The sequence below is a fragment of the Podarcis raffonei genome, chromosome 4, assembly GCF_027172205.1.
Source record: "Podarcis raffonei isolate rPodRaf1 chromosome 4, rPodRaf1.pri, whole genome shotgun sequence".
NCBI lineage: Eukaryota > Metazoa > Chordata > Lepidosauria > Squamata > Lacertidae > Podarcis > Podarcis raffonei.
Genome location: NC_070605.1, coordinates 35127690 through 35142780, shown reverse-complemented (window position 1 = coordinate 35142780; position 15091 = coordinate 35127690). Strand labels below are relative to the sequence as shown.

Genomic DNA, 15091 nt, shown 5'->3' with positions numbered 1-15091 from the left:
GTCTGTTCTTCAAAGAGCTTACTGTGCTAGGGAAACCTTAGAGACCCAGTGACAATGTAAACAGATGTGCTGACTCCTTGCTGAGATACACAAGGTTCAAAATGAACCAAGATGATCGGCTTGCTTAGGTATAAATCACTGTTTGTGTACATAGCCTTTTAAAGAGTAGCATGAGCAAAAAGGCCAGGCCCCTGACCCAGATGCTTACAATCTAAATTAGATAGCGTTCAAGTGATGGGTTCTTATACCGTAGAGTCTGCTTTGAATATCTGGGGAATGGATGAAACTCAGTGGTACAGTAAATGCATAAATTCACTGGTTCAATTCCCAGCATCTCCTGCAGTCAAGCAATTGTAAATGCTCAGCACACAGTTTTTAATGTGGTATGCTTTTGCAGTTTTCTAGTTTTGTGCAGATCTGAGGGTTCAAAAGAAAAGAAAACATATATAATGCCTCACTCTGTTCAGGAACATATCTGAAATATTTATGAGCATAACTAAAAAGAAACCAGAGATTCAAGGAAGCAGTGGGCCTGGAAAGGGGAGTAGCAGAAAGTAATGATTGATTCACTCACGCCAAAACACCTGTGACCCTGAGTGGAGCTATATGGGGCCAATTTCCCCCCAATATATTTGATTATTGGGTAGATATGAATTTACAGAGGAAAACCATTAAAATTGGTTTTGTTTAAAGGTAGAATTATAAAATTGTAGAGTTGGAAGGGACCTTGAGGGTCATCTAGTCTAACCCCCTGCAATGCAGGAATCTTAGTTAAAGCATCCATGACAGATGGCCATCCAGCCTCTGCTTAAAAACCTCCAAAGAAGGAGAGTCCACCAACTCCTGAGGCAGACGGTTCCACTGTTGAACGGCTCTTACTGTCAGAACGTTCTTCCTGATATTTAGTCGGAATCTCCTTTCTTGTAACCTGAAGCCATTGGCTTGGGTCCTACTCTCTGGAGCAGGAGAAAACCAGCTAACTCCATCTTCCATATGATAGCCCTTCAGACTGAAGATAACTATCATATCTCCCCCCAGTCTCCTCTCTTTCAGGCTAAGCATATGCAACTCCCTCAACCATTCCTCATAAGGCTTGGTTTCCAAATCCTTAATAACCTTGGTCACCCTCCTCTGCACACGTTCCAGATTGTCAATATCCTTCTTAAATTGTGGTGTCCAGAACTAGACACCGTACTCCAGGTGTGGTCAGACCAAGGCAGAATAGAGTGGTACTATTACTTCCCTTAATCGGGACACTGTACTTCTGTTGATGCAGCCTAGAATAGCATTAGCTTTTTTTGCTGCTGCATCACACCGTTGACTCATGTTAAGCTTGTGGTCCCCTAGATCCTTTTCACATGTGCTATTGGCAAGCAAGGTATCCCCCATCTTATATGTGCACAGCTGGTTATTCTGCCTAAGTGCAGAACCTTACATTTGTCCCTGTTGAAACTCATTAGGTTAGTTTTGGCCCAGTTCTCCAATCTGTTAAGGAATGCAAATAGCAGCAAACCCACACTTGGGTAAACTTGGGTGTGGCAAATCCTGACCAATGGTCTGACTCAGTATAAGGCAACTTCTTATGTTCTTCTTATCAGAAGCAAAATTGCCTTTGCGTGGATTTACCATTTTAGTTAACGATTCAAACATGAGTTCATGGATAAGCAGCTTAGCTGAAGACATTTCATATTTTTAAGTCAAATATTAAGTCAAACTGTATGCTGCCACCTCTAAAATAACAAACTTACAGGCCTGCTTAGTTTTCACTGATGTCAACTGCTTGGTGTCTGCAAGAAACAAGCGCCATGCTAACAGGCTTTTCAGGGAAACCCAACCCTTGGTTTTTTGGTCCATCTACATTATTAAAATATCAGTCTTCTTTTGAAAAATAATAATAATACAGAGGGCATTTGGGGCTGTTGTATTTTCTTCCATCCGGTCTCTGTACCTGGGTAAAAAACCCCAATCACAATGTTTCTTTGCGTACAGCCAGCGAAGCAACATGTTTGATCGTTTCTGTTAAAAGCAGAATATGGCTTAAGATCTGACTTATCCCAGTCGTGTTGTTTGGCAAACTAATGACACAGTGATTAAACCACTCAGAAATATATATCAAAACCATCTGTGCCTGATTACATTTCAACTTTATTTTCAATTTAGCTTTGTATGTACCAGAGGAATTCGGCAGTTCCATTATTTCCTCATCAGGATAGCAGGAGAAGTTCCAAACAAAAGTAATCTCCAAGATTTATAGGCTTGACAGTAGTGTTGACACTTGGCAGGCAAAGCCTCTTACAGAGGAGGAGGAGGAGGAGAAATGCTCACTTCTCCAGGTATAGGCAGACTGGCTGCTGAGGCAGCTGTGCATCCCAGTGAGTGATGTGAACAGAATTTTGCCTTGACAATCCCACTTCCAGATGCATTCAGAGACCTGTGAACGGCGATCAGCTGCTTTTTAGAATGTATTAAAATTGTGCAGGAAACAATACATGTGTGCCTGCTTTCTCAGCTTTCTTTGGAAAGCAAGGATCAGCCATATATGTAACTTTCAGAGCTATTCCATTGCCTGCTTCTCTCCCCTCCCTCAATGGGATACAAGGGCTACTGTTACTGAAGTCGCTGTCGGAAAAATACCCTGGGGTGCCCCTGGACTCCGAGCGTCCTCCAGTAAAAGGCATTTCCCTTCTTCTCCAGTGCGCTTCAGCAACATATATCAAATGATAAAGGTAAAGGTAAAGGTACCCCTGCCCGTACGGGCCAGTCTTGACAGACTCTGGGGTTGTGCGCCCATCTCACTTAAGAGGCCAGGGGCCAGCGCTGTCCGGAGACACTTCCGGGTCATGTGACCAGCGTGACAAAGCTGCATCTGGCGAGCCAGCGCAGCACACGGAAACGCCGTTTACCTTCCCGCCAGTAAGCGGTCCCTATTTATCTACTTGCACCCGGGAGTGCTTTCGAACTGCTAGGTTGGCAGGTGCTGGGACCGAGCAACGGGAGCGCACCCTGCCGCGGGGATTCGAACCGCTGACCTTTCGATCGGCAAGCCCTAGGCGCTGAGGCTTTTACCCACAGCGCCACCCGTGTCCCTTATATCAAATGATATATGCACACTAATCTTCTAGCATAACACAGCAAGAAACGTGAGACATCGTAGAGCTAATCTACGTATTTATTTACACACTGTGTACAGACAAACAGAATCATGGCGTCCTCTCTCTCCAGCTCCGAGAGAAGAAAAAAAGGACAAGTAAAAGCAAATGTACAGTACAATAGTACATACAGCGGAAGAGATAAGACTGTCTTCCGTTCCCACACTCTTTCCAGACAGGCATGTGATTTTCACCAGTCTCATCTGCAACATCGGAGGCGTGAAATACTAACAGTTACTTCTTTTTGTTGATTTCAGCAGGAAAAAATAATTCATTCAAACTGTTGTAGATAAAGAACAAGTAAAAAGTATAGTGAGAGGGAGTTGGTGGGGTAGAGGTAAAAAGGTAAAGGTAAGGTGAAGGACCCCTGGATGGGGTTGCAGCGCTCATCTTGCTTTCAGGCCGAGGGAGCCAGCATTTGTCCACAGACAGCTTTCCGAGTCATGTGGCCAGGATGACTAAACCGCTTCTGGTACAACAGGACACCGTGACAGAAGCCAGAGCGCACGGAAATGCCATTTACCTTTCCACCACAGCAGTACCTATTTATCTACTCGTGCTTGTATGCTTTCAAACTGCTAGGTTGGCAGGAGCTGGGACAGAGCAACAAGGGTTCACTCCGTCACGGGGATTCGAACTGCCGACTTTCTGATCGGCAAGCCCAAGAGGCTCAGTGGTTTAGACCACAGCGCCGCCCACTCCCTATGGTAGGGCAGAAGGGTCCCTCTATCCAGCACTCCTAACTAAGCTGACCTCTTGCCACCTGTCAGGTGGGTGGGAGTTCCACTGGTGGGAACTAGTGGAAGGCCCCAAAATGTAGCATTCCAGAAGCAAGGAGACAATGAGTCTGCCTGGGATCCATTGGATCCCACATCCGTCTCATTGCCATTGTGCAGCAGCATCAGGCCCAATTGTGGCACCACCTGCAGGCAAAGCAATCTTGCCGCTCGTACCTTTTGCCCTGACCACCACGTATAACAGGGCTGCAGTAGCCTCCCTGCTCCATGAGCAGCCTATGTAGTAGTTATAATAAATATATGTTCAGGAATGGGCCGATTAGGCCCACCAACTGCATGAAGCACCCTTGGGCAACTGCTGGGGACCCAGCTGCTGCCACCTGCCCTAAGGCCCCTATCTGAAAAGAAAGGAAATTCTGGCACTCCCGTTAGAGTTGGGCAGCTGGGTTTAGAAGCTATCATTTAAATTGCTTACAGCGTCAAAGCAAGGCTACATCCAATCTATAGAACATTCTCCATATCAAACGACAGGAGTGTCCTCTTCTAACAGCATTCAGCTGAAACATCTTTCAGACCTTTGCATTAAATGCAGAGAGGGGGTGAGGAAGAGAGGGTGCAGCCAGCATGCAGAGGATGTTAATGCAGAGGATGCTTATTTATTTTAAATTGTATATCCTGCTTTTTACCGTCGAGGTCTCAAAGCAGAGAGCAACATTGAAATATGCAAAAAAATACAGCCTAAATTAAACTTCCAAATTTTAAAACCTCTAGAATTTAAAATCTCAACCATTAAAAAAATAATCTGTGAAGCATTCATGGTGCAAAGTCTTCTGAAATTTATTTTATTTTATTTATTTCATAAAATGTATACAGTGTTTGATTATAACACACACACACACCCTCAACGTAGTTTACAAAAAGAGAAAACAATAATTAAATAAGACAATCTTGACCAAGAATCTGACATTTAGTAAGGACAATGCCTTTCTAACTTCTTGTGGGAGGGAGTTCTAGAGAGTGAGGTCCAAAACACTGAAGGCATGGCTTCTCATTGGGGTATACATGAAAATGTGCACATGCTTGTCTACTTGGACATGTTTATCCCTCCTGTGATCAAGGTGAACACCTGAAAAGGGCGACAACAGTAAAGCAAAAGAGATGGGAGGGGGAGAAACATATGTGGCCAGTGGTTTTCAGCTTTGTTTTCCTTTGGGGTGGATTGTAGCACTTCATTTTGCTTTTTTGGATAGACATACCTTCTCTTCCAGAATTGGAGGGAAGGTACGCACAAGACAAGATTTCTCTTTTGCAGTTGGGTGGGGGAAATGCTGCCTTCCAATAAAAACGGTCTGAAGGGCCAGAGACCTTTTCAAGAAAAATATTGTATAGACATTTTTCATGGTTTGAATATCTCCCTTGGACTGGGATTTGGGGTTTCTAAGGAGCTATAAAATTAATACAAAGAAAAGAAAATAAGAGAGGCGGTTGTCTTTCTCTCCCCACCCCTTCTTGGACGGGATAATCAAAGTACAGTGGGCTGAATTACTGTACATGGCAGAGACTCAGGCCCAAGACACAAACTTCAATTTTGCTGTACTTTTCTGAAAGACAGATAAGCCATAAAGCAGCGTGGAGGCAAGAACTAAGAAAACACAGTGTGCACAGCATCAAAGTGAACAAATGAAAGGCCAATGCTGTGTTTTGCTAGTTTGTAGAAAGAAGTGGGTAAGAAAGTATTTTATGGCAAGCAATCAAGCCATAAAACCATGGGATTGCAACAGAGAATCACATTCAAGAATAATATTAAGCAAATTTAAGCTAGCATCATACTTAAGCATTTCAAGGCTGCTTCATATGCAGTGGTGGCTGATGGCCATTGGGATAGGTGGGGTGGAAGGAAGAGAGGGAGGGAGGCCAACAGTAGGGGGAGCCAGAGTCAATGACTCAGGTAACCACAGACGACAATGGGCAGAGTGAACTAATTCTTGTTCTACTAATTCTTGTTTTGTCCCAACTTCGTCCCTGCTGAGTTATTCAAGGGCACCACTGAGACAAAGGAGGAAGAAGCTTGGGGGGCAGCTTTGGGGGGAGTTGTAAGGAAGAGAGTAGGCATGTGGGGACTAGCTGGGGGCAGACTGAGGCAGGTGGGGTAGGGCCCCATTTGCCCTGATGAGCCAATCACCATTGTTCACATGATACTTTTTGGGAGCTAATAAGTTGTTGTTGTTGTTTCCATACCGCCCTTCATCCATGGATCACAGGTTTACATAATAAAAATATATAAATTCATACCGTACTAACAAACAAAAATAATACCACCACCTGCCACAGTTTAAAAGGCTATAAACTGTTTAATCAACCCAAAGCCTGGTTGAAGAGGAATGTTTTTGCCTGGAACTTAAAGCTATGTAACCCAGGCACTAGGTGAGCCCCCTGAGGAAAGCATTGCACAAACTGGGAGCCACCATAGAAAAGGCCTCTTCTCATATTGCCACACTCCATTCCTCTCATGGAGGAGGCAAGCAAAGAAGGGCCTCAGATTATGAACACAGGCAGGGAGGGCTGCCATACATCTGTTTTTCCCCCGGACATGTCCAGGAATAGGACTGTCAAAATGGCGTCCGGGCGGATTTTCGCTGAATCTGCAAAATGTCCAGGAAAACCCGGATGTACGGCAACTAGGGCGATTTTTCAAGAAAAATGCTTTTAAATTAAAATAAAAAGCCCAAAGACTTATTTATTTCAAGGATATGTTCCCCTAAAAAGCTCAACAACTTTGCCTCCCCCCCTCCAAAAACACCCTAATCACAGGGTCTGGGTCAGTTCATGTGGGGAGAGTCAGTCCTTGAGGTGTTGAGTCCTGAGCCGTTTAAGGCTTTATAGGTCAAAACCAGCACTTTGACTTGAACCCAGAAACTATGGCAGCTAGTGCAGTCAGGCCAGGATCAGTGTGATATACCAGTTGTCTTCTGCCAATAGCAGCTTCTAGTCATATGACCTTGGTGGTGGTGGTGGCAGTGGTCGCTTCTCCAGGGTCTATAGTCATACATCCAACAGATGAAATGTTTACAAGCTATAGCTGGACAAATTGAGATATTCTCTCTCAACCTCTCTCTGTGTATATTTATATTTGTTATATTTACTCTATCTGATGCTTTCATTGAGGTAATGTTTTCAATTGCATTTTTTAAATCTAGAACAACAATAAATGCATTTTCTTTTACAAACGCTACACACTCTATCATGGCAATGTTGTAGAGCCTGATTGGGGGTCTTTTCCTATTTCGAGGTAGCCTGCTTTCACCTTTGCAGATCTGCTGTGCCGTTCCTCATGCTTCCTAAAAATGAATAAAAGAGCTTTGTTGCCAATGTCACTTCTCTGCTTTTGAAAGCACAGCGAAATTGACAAAATCCCTTAAGGAAATCAAAATAGCAAGAAGAAAAGACATCCCGTGGGGACGATAGTTATAAGAGGTTCATGCAATAGGGGAAATGAAGTGTAAGCTTTTAGGACCATCTCACAAAAGCTAAAGGTATTAGGGGCATGCTTTGAAGCTGAAAACGCTCCCATTTCAACAGTCAATTATCCTTTCAAATGTCAAGATATTTTAATGGAATTGTTTAGATACTTGAAACATTGGTGGAGCCGTTAATTTGCATCCTCCTTTTGCAAGTTGGCTTTGTCAGCACTTTGCAATATATTAAACTGAACAGCCTTATTCAAACCAGATTAACAAGAACAAAAAAGGGGGCAAAAAAACCTTTTAAATGTAGAGCAGAATGGATAATTTTGCGTATCTGCATTTAAATGAGTATATGAGCAACAATAATTCAGGTAATTGTACACAATCTTGTTCCCAGCTCTCTAGGCGATATGCTATTCAGTTTAAAAACTAGTGCTGCAGTGTGTGGACTAGAACCTCCATTTACTAGCTTTAGGATTGCTGAGTCATCAAACAAGGGAAATGCAAAAGAGGTTTACATTGCCACCCTGGGCTCCTCTCGTATGAAGGGCTGGGTATCAATTTAAATAAATAAAACTGGGCAAGAATTGTTCTCAGATAAGCCTTTTTGTTTGAAGTGCATGTTCTGTTTTAAAATGTTGAAAAGGTGTGCTTACTTTTGAACTTTATTTAAGGATTTCATTGCTGTTTAGTGAAATGATCAAGGGAGTTTCAGGGTCCTTAAATTTGCTTTGACTTATTCAATCAAATGTAAATATAAAGCAATACTGAATCATGTAGAGTAGAATTGCTCCATACTTTAAGGTGTGTCCTTTTTAGGCCACAAAGAATCCATTCAACCCAAGTTTTTCATTATTCCTCCTCTGTTCTCTGCTAGTGTGATGCTAAGCCTAGAAATAAAACTTGCAAGTTCATTCCAATTGTCTTCAGTGGAACTACGTATTTGTTTACTGATTTGGGGGCAAAAGGAGTTTCTCGGATCATGCTGAGAAATTTTCCCCAAACCATATTTTTGTCAGTTCATCTCCTCCATGATGAGATACGCTTTCCTAGAGCTGATTTGTGTAGGGACTGTAGTCCATTAGAACAAGGAGGAGACTCACAATTCTGTTGTAACCCTTGTATCAGGGGCACATCCACTTGCAGAGGGGAAATTGGTGGGATGACTTGGGTTGGGAAGGACAAGACAGAGCTTACACCTGTATTGCAATATTCTAAATACACCTTTTAACTCTTTTTGTAATGTAAAAGGTATATACAGGCTCAAGCTGAGGAAGACTATAACTGAATTGTGTATCACATAACAGCATAGCTGTCAACGTTTCCCTTTTTTTAAGGGAAATTCCCTTATTCCAAATAGGATTCCTCGCAAGAAAAGGGAAAAGTTGATAGCTATGCATAACAGATTTTCTTTCATGAAGATAAGCTGTTTTAAAAATCAGGACCCACACGTTCAGCACTAAAATATTTAAACCACACATATAATCCTCTTCCCTGGCCATGTTTGTGAGGCTTAATTATGAAAATTATATATATACAGGCAATTCTTTCTGAAGTGTGAAAATTCCATGAATCTGCAAATGTGATAAAACTATAACTATTACTTTTGTGCTTGATAGCAGAATAAATGTTTTTAATAGAGAAAAACAAAAAACCAAACAAAATAGAGTTTTGTTTATCAAATAGTTGCATTGGAATTATATCTACGTATGCAAATGACGAGAGTGTCATACTGAGGGCTTCATTGAGTGTGAAAATCCATGCATTCCTGGTCGTTTTTCCCTGATAAGTCAGGTCTTAAATTAGCTGACTTTTAAATCCACATCGACTGAATATAGAAAGCAAAGAATGGAAGCTGTGTGTAATTATGAACTGGCACATTATGCATTACTCAAATATGTTAATACTGTGTGTGGCCCCCTCTCCCAAGTATTGAGACATTTGTTCTTAACTTTCACTACTTAGTTAAAAAAAAATGTGTAAAGAATGTTTGTAAATGCCTGAGGCTTTAACTGTCTACCCATTTTGTAGGTGTTTTCCCAAAAGAATAGTCATTGTTTAAGGTGAAACTATCTGTTTTGAGTCTGTGTCATTGCACAACTATGCCCTGTGCCACAGCCTCAGCTGTGCAATTCTGCACCAGTTAGCGCTTCCTAACCAGGCCCAAGGGCAGCCCTGCATAGAGCACATTGCGGTAATTGAGCCTCAAGGTTACCTACGCAGTGGTCAAGCGATCCCTTTCCAGGAGGTTTCATAGCTAACAAACCAGATACAGCTGGTAGAAGGCATTCCTAGCCACAGAGGACATTTGGGCCTCTAGTGACAAGAAGTATCCTTGAGTTAAGAGCCCTTGATCCAAGCATTTGTCCTCATAAACTTTTCTAAGTTGGATCGCTTTCATAGCAAATCTAGCCATGCTGAACATAGCAGACTTAGCTGTACTTGACTGCAAATGTTTGATTTTATCCATTATTACTGTGGAGCGCTACTGACTCTCAACCTCTCTTCAGATATTTCCCCCCTCGGAATTTCATATAAATGCAACGTGAAATGACTGTTTCAAATTTAATTATGATGCAAACAAAAAATCTGGATTTTCAGAAGAGTGGGGATTGTATAGAATTGTACAGCAAACACCCCCTCTAGTGTGCACTTACAAATACTGCTTCGTGGTTTCCACCCTCTTTTTCTGTTTAGTTCTATTAGGCCAAATCTTAGCTTCTTCTAGCTCTTTCTCTCAGGGAACTTGTGAAGAGCCTTGCTGCATTCAACCAAAAGTGTATCAAATCCAGCATCCTGTTTTCCATAAGTATGGCAGCCCAACTAGATGCTTCTGGGAAGCCTACAAGCAGTGCATGAGGGAAAATGACCCCCTGCTGCTGCCGTTCTCCATCAAGATGTATTCAGAGGCATGCTGCCTCTGATTCTGGATACAGTGGTACCTCTGGTTACAGACACTTCAGGTTACAGTCTCCGCTAACCCAGAAATAGTACCTCGGGTTAAGAACTTTGCTCTAGGATGAGAACAGAAATCACACGGCAGTGGCGCAGCGGCAGCAGGAGGCCCCATTAGCTAAAGTGGTACCTCAGGTTAAGAACATTTTCAGACCTCCGGAATGAATTACCGTATTTTTTGCACCATAACACTCACTTTTTTCCTCCTAGAAAGTAAGGGGAAATGTCTGCGCGTGTTATGGAGGGAATGTCTACGGGTGGCATGCCTACGGATTTTCCTCCTCTAAAAACTACGTGCGTGTTATGGTCGGGTGCGTGTTATAGAGCGAAAAATACGGTAAGTTCTTAACCTGAGGTACCACTGTATAGCCATCTTGACTAGCAGTTGACAGCCTTAACGTGTATGAATTTGTCTCTTTTAAAACTGCCTATATTGGTAGCCATCACTGCACCACGGTAGCAAATCCCACGGTTTAACAATGTTATGTATCAGAAGAGCAGGAAGGTTACATTATTTGACAAAGGAAGAGCAGCATTAATTGAAGGGTCAAAGAAACCCATCCCAGATTGCTCACTTGAAACAGTTACATCTCAAGAAATAGGATGGAGTTTGTCCCCTCTGCCAGTAGATCTGCACATGAGCAATAAAAAACCTAGCAACTGGGTTCGTGAAAATGCAGACACAAAAATAGCTAGGAACCAAATAATTCAACAAGATTGAAAGTTCAAGTCCTCCAAGTTGATCTTCCAGGCATCTTCTCTGCTGACCGAATGATGGAGGAGAAGGTGTGGAACCAGCTTAGATAGCCTTGATGGCTGGGACCCATGGACTCTAGGTGTGACTGATTTCAGCTTCCTTTTTTCCTTCCTTTTAATAAAAAATGTTTGAAATGTTGTTACCATGCAGTGCCATGGGAAGAATACGATGTGCCACTGGGAATACGATGGTGGCTATAGCTGCTTCACCCAGTACTATAAAGAAAAGCACTTAGGTTAAAGAGGTTAAGATAACTGCAGCCACCACAAACCTCCTTCTTCTCAATGCCTCTGGTTCCATCCCTGCCATACAGTTGTCTTTGCCATTCCCCACTCCCTTGCAACTGCTGTTCTGTTCTGTTTTGTTGCAGGTTATGGCTTTGTTGCTAGCACCTTTGTGGCTTTTGACGGCGGTTGCATCCCTTTACCTTGGGCTACTGAGGCCCACCCAAGCAGGTGCTTATTATGGGATCAAGCAGATGCCTCCCCAAGTGCCGCAGTACCAGCCCCTGGGGCAACAAGTACCTCACATGCCACTGGGCAAAGATGGTGTTCCAATGCAGCACATGGCCAAGGAGGGGCCACACTTGCCCTATGGGAAAGAATATGTGCCTCAGTACATCAAAGAAATCCCACAGATACCCATGCTTGGCAAGAAGGGGATTTCAAAGAAAGGAAAAGGTAACATTGGCAAGACATGAGCTGTCCTTTCTGCTCCTTCCTACTTCGGTTCTTAACCATCCCTCTGTCATCTAACAGAAAATATGTATATTTGTTTGTATAATAGTAAGTGAACATAAAGAGTTATTTCTGGAGGGAGCTCTGTGGGGTTTCAGCGTGGCATGCCAAAGAGGTTTTTTAAATACTATATATAAATATAAATATTTCCAAGTGACCTAAGGCATGTATTTCTGCATTTTGATGAAGTTTCATACCTATTCCCCAAATATTCAGAATTTCCAAATTCATTACACACCCTTAGCTTAAGAAATAGAACTCTTACTTGAAACATTGTAGAGGAAGGGAGCTAAGGCATGTACATCTGAAAGCAGGAGTCTTATATTTGGAATGCATTCAGAGAATAACACTATGCCACTGAAAATGGTGGAGATAGCCATTTAAAATATGCAACGTGGTTTTTAACTGTTAAAATGGCAAACACCTCAGAGTGTTTGTTGTGGGGGAGGAAGGGAAAGGAGAATGTTAGCCAATTTGAGACTCCTCCGGGTAGTGATAAAGCGGGATATCAAATCCAAATCCAGACGCAAGCTTACTAATTCCCCTTGAAGTACTTAGATGATTGGCCAGTCAACTGACATAATGGTTAATTGTCGCTCCCTCTTTCTCTCTTGTACAGCAGAACTTCCATTAGCCAGTTTGAGAGGTGAGCAGGGTCCTCCTGGGGAGCCTGGACCAAGAGGCCCACCCGGACCACCAGGGATACCAGGACATGGAGTGCCAGGAGCCAAAGGAAAACCAGGTCCACAAGGATATCCAGGGATTGGCAAACCAGGCATGCCTGGAATGCCGGGAAAACCAGGAGCGATGGGGGCTCCGGGATCAAGAGGAGAGATGGGACCAAAGGGAGAGATTGGACCTATGGGCATTCCAGGGCCCCAAGGGCAACCAGGACCTCATGGACTCCCTGGAATAGGAAAGCCAGGTGACAGAGGATTGCCAGGACAGCCAGGAGGAAAGGGCGAGCCAGGGATGAAAGGGCAACCTGGAATGCAAGGCCCCCCAGGCCCAAAAGGAGATAAAGGTGTTGGGATTCCAGGATTGCCAGGGCTAAAAGGTCCACCTGGTTTACCTGGTCCTCCAGGTCCTGTTGGGCTTCCAGGGGTAGGCAAGCCAGGGATGGTTGGTTTCCCAGGCCCACAGGGACCTGCAGGCAAGCCAGGGCTTCCCGGAGAGCCCGGGCCTCGGGGGTTAGGTGGGGCTCCTGGAATTCAAGGTCCTCCTGGCCTTCCAGGTGTGGGGAAACCAGGCCAAGATGGAATTCCAGGGCAGCCAGGGTTTCCAGGTGGGAAAGGTGAGCAAGGCTTGCCAGGCTTACCTGGACCTCCTGGCATGCCTGGGATTGGGAAGCCAGGTTTCCCTGGGCCTAAAGGTGAGCGTGGCATGGGCGGTATTCCAGGACCACTTGGGCCTAAGGGTGAAAAGGGGCACATGGGCCCACCTGGTATGGGTGGGCCACCAGGAGAACCAGGCCAACCAGGATTGCCAGGGTTAATGGGGCCCTCAGGTGCTATGGGGTTTCAAGGGCCTAAAGGAGAAGCTGGAGCTGTTGGCCCTCAAGGACCAATTGGTCCAAAAGGTGAAGTTGGTTTACAGGGTTTCCCAGGGAAGCCTGGTTTCCCAGGAGAAGTGGGGTCTCCAGGCCTAAGAGGCTTACCTGGCCCAATCGGACCAAAAGGGGAAGCTGGTCACAAAGGCTTGCCAGGTCTGCCTGGTACTCATGGGCCCATGGGTCCCAAAGGAGAGCCTGGGATCCCAGGGGCTCAAGGCCTCCAAGGCCCTTCTGGAATCCCAGGCATCGCAGGACCCAGTGGCCCAATTGGACCTCCCGGGCTTCCCGGGGTGAAGGGTGAACGAGGCCTACCAGGCCAGCCAGGATTTCCAGGAGCAGGGAAACCTGGAATTGCGGGGATGCAAGGCCCACCTGGGAAGCCTGGGTCCATTGGTGCTCCTGGCCAGCCAGGCCTCCAGGGACCTCCAGGGCCTCCTGGTCCACCAGGCCCACCAGTCATAATACAACCCACACCGCCAGCTATGGGACAATATTTGCCTGAGGTGGGTCCAGGCCTTGATGGAGCAAAGACGCCATATGGCTACAAGAAAATCAAAAACGGCGCCGCTTCCTACGAGATGCCAGCTTTCACAGCTGAGCTCACCACACCTTTCCCACGGGTTGGAGTTCCTGTGGTGTTTGACAAGCTCCTCTACAATGGCAGGCAGAACTATAACCCACAGACTGGCATCTTCACCTGCGAGATCCCAGGGATATACTACTTCGCCTACCACGTTCACTGTAAAGGGGGGAATGTTTGGGTGGCTTTGTTCAAGAACAACGAGCCCCTGATGTACACGTACGATGAGTACAAGAAAGGCTTCCTGGACCAAGCTTCTGGGAGTGCCGTCGTTCAGCTGACGCTAGGTGACAGAGTTTATATCCAGATGCCATCCGAACAAGCAGCAGGACTCTATGCTGGGCAATATGTCCATTCATCTTTTTCAGGATATTTATTGTATCCCATGTAAACCAAAACACTCGGACAGAACAAAAACTCCCCCTGCCCGTTCTCCAAATCTATACCATTGAAAGGTGCATTTAATGACTTTTATTTTGTTTTCTTTTTTGGACCAACATGTACAATCATTCAAATAAAATTACAACTTCAAACATTATTTACAGCTTGTTATAGAGAAAAGTGGTGGCAAACCCAGCGGGGATCTATTTGCTGCTGTACACTGAACATGTTCAACATTTGCCTTGGATAATGACTACGTCGGGGTTCACATCAGGTGCTCATGTGATGCGCTTTTACCGTTTGCTTACCTGAAACATTCAGCTAAAGGAGGATATGGGAAAGAAAAAGAAACAGTGGTGCTGATTTTAGAGTACTGTACAGCAACAGTAGTGCTGGTCACATCCACATCAAGGAAGGCATTCAGTGGAGCAATAAGTTGAAGTCCCTCAGCAATGTACTAGTTGCACTAGTATAAGAGTGTTTAAAATGTACGATGCGGATGTGAACTAGAGGTGTAGAATCCTGCAATGTAAATTAAGCTTCTCCTTCCCATAGTCTTTTCTTGCTGTGCAGGACTCTTCCAACTTGTACCTGCAAATAATGACAGAAAAGAATCGCTTTTGGTGTTAGCTAAGCAAGGAAATGACCCCAAGTCCTCAGAAAGCCAAGGAAAACTTTCCCAGCTCTTTTTTCCAGTGAGCAGTGGGTCATTTCACCAGCAACTGGGGTACTTTCAAAGGCATTTATCTAGATCTATAAGTACTGGAAAACAATGACTT

General features: G+C 44.4%; 1 protein-coding gene across 3 annotated transcripts in view; it reads left to right on the top strand.

The window, feature by feature from the left end:
- COL8A1 (collagen type VIII alpha 1 chain) overlaps positions 1–14469 on the top strand; it is a 91733-nt gene extending 77264 nt beyond the window's left edge. For 2 of the 3 annotated variants that reach the window (XM_053386167.1, XM_053386168.1), the window contains 2 exons: positions 11433–11742; positions 12419–14469. In XM_053386167.1, the coding sequence (XP_053242142.1) occupies positions 11436–11742; positions 12419–14322 (2211 nt within the window). In that variant the 5' untranslated portion in view covers positions 11433–11435 and the 3' untranslated portion in view covers positions 14323–14469. The remainder of the gene's footprint in view (positions 1–11432; positions 11743–12418) is intronic. The other variant, XM_053386169.1, reaches the window with a different exon arrangement.
- The last annotated feature ends 622 nt before the right edge of the window (positions 14470–15091 follow it).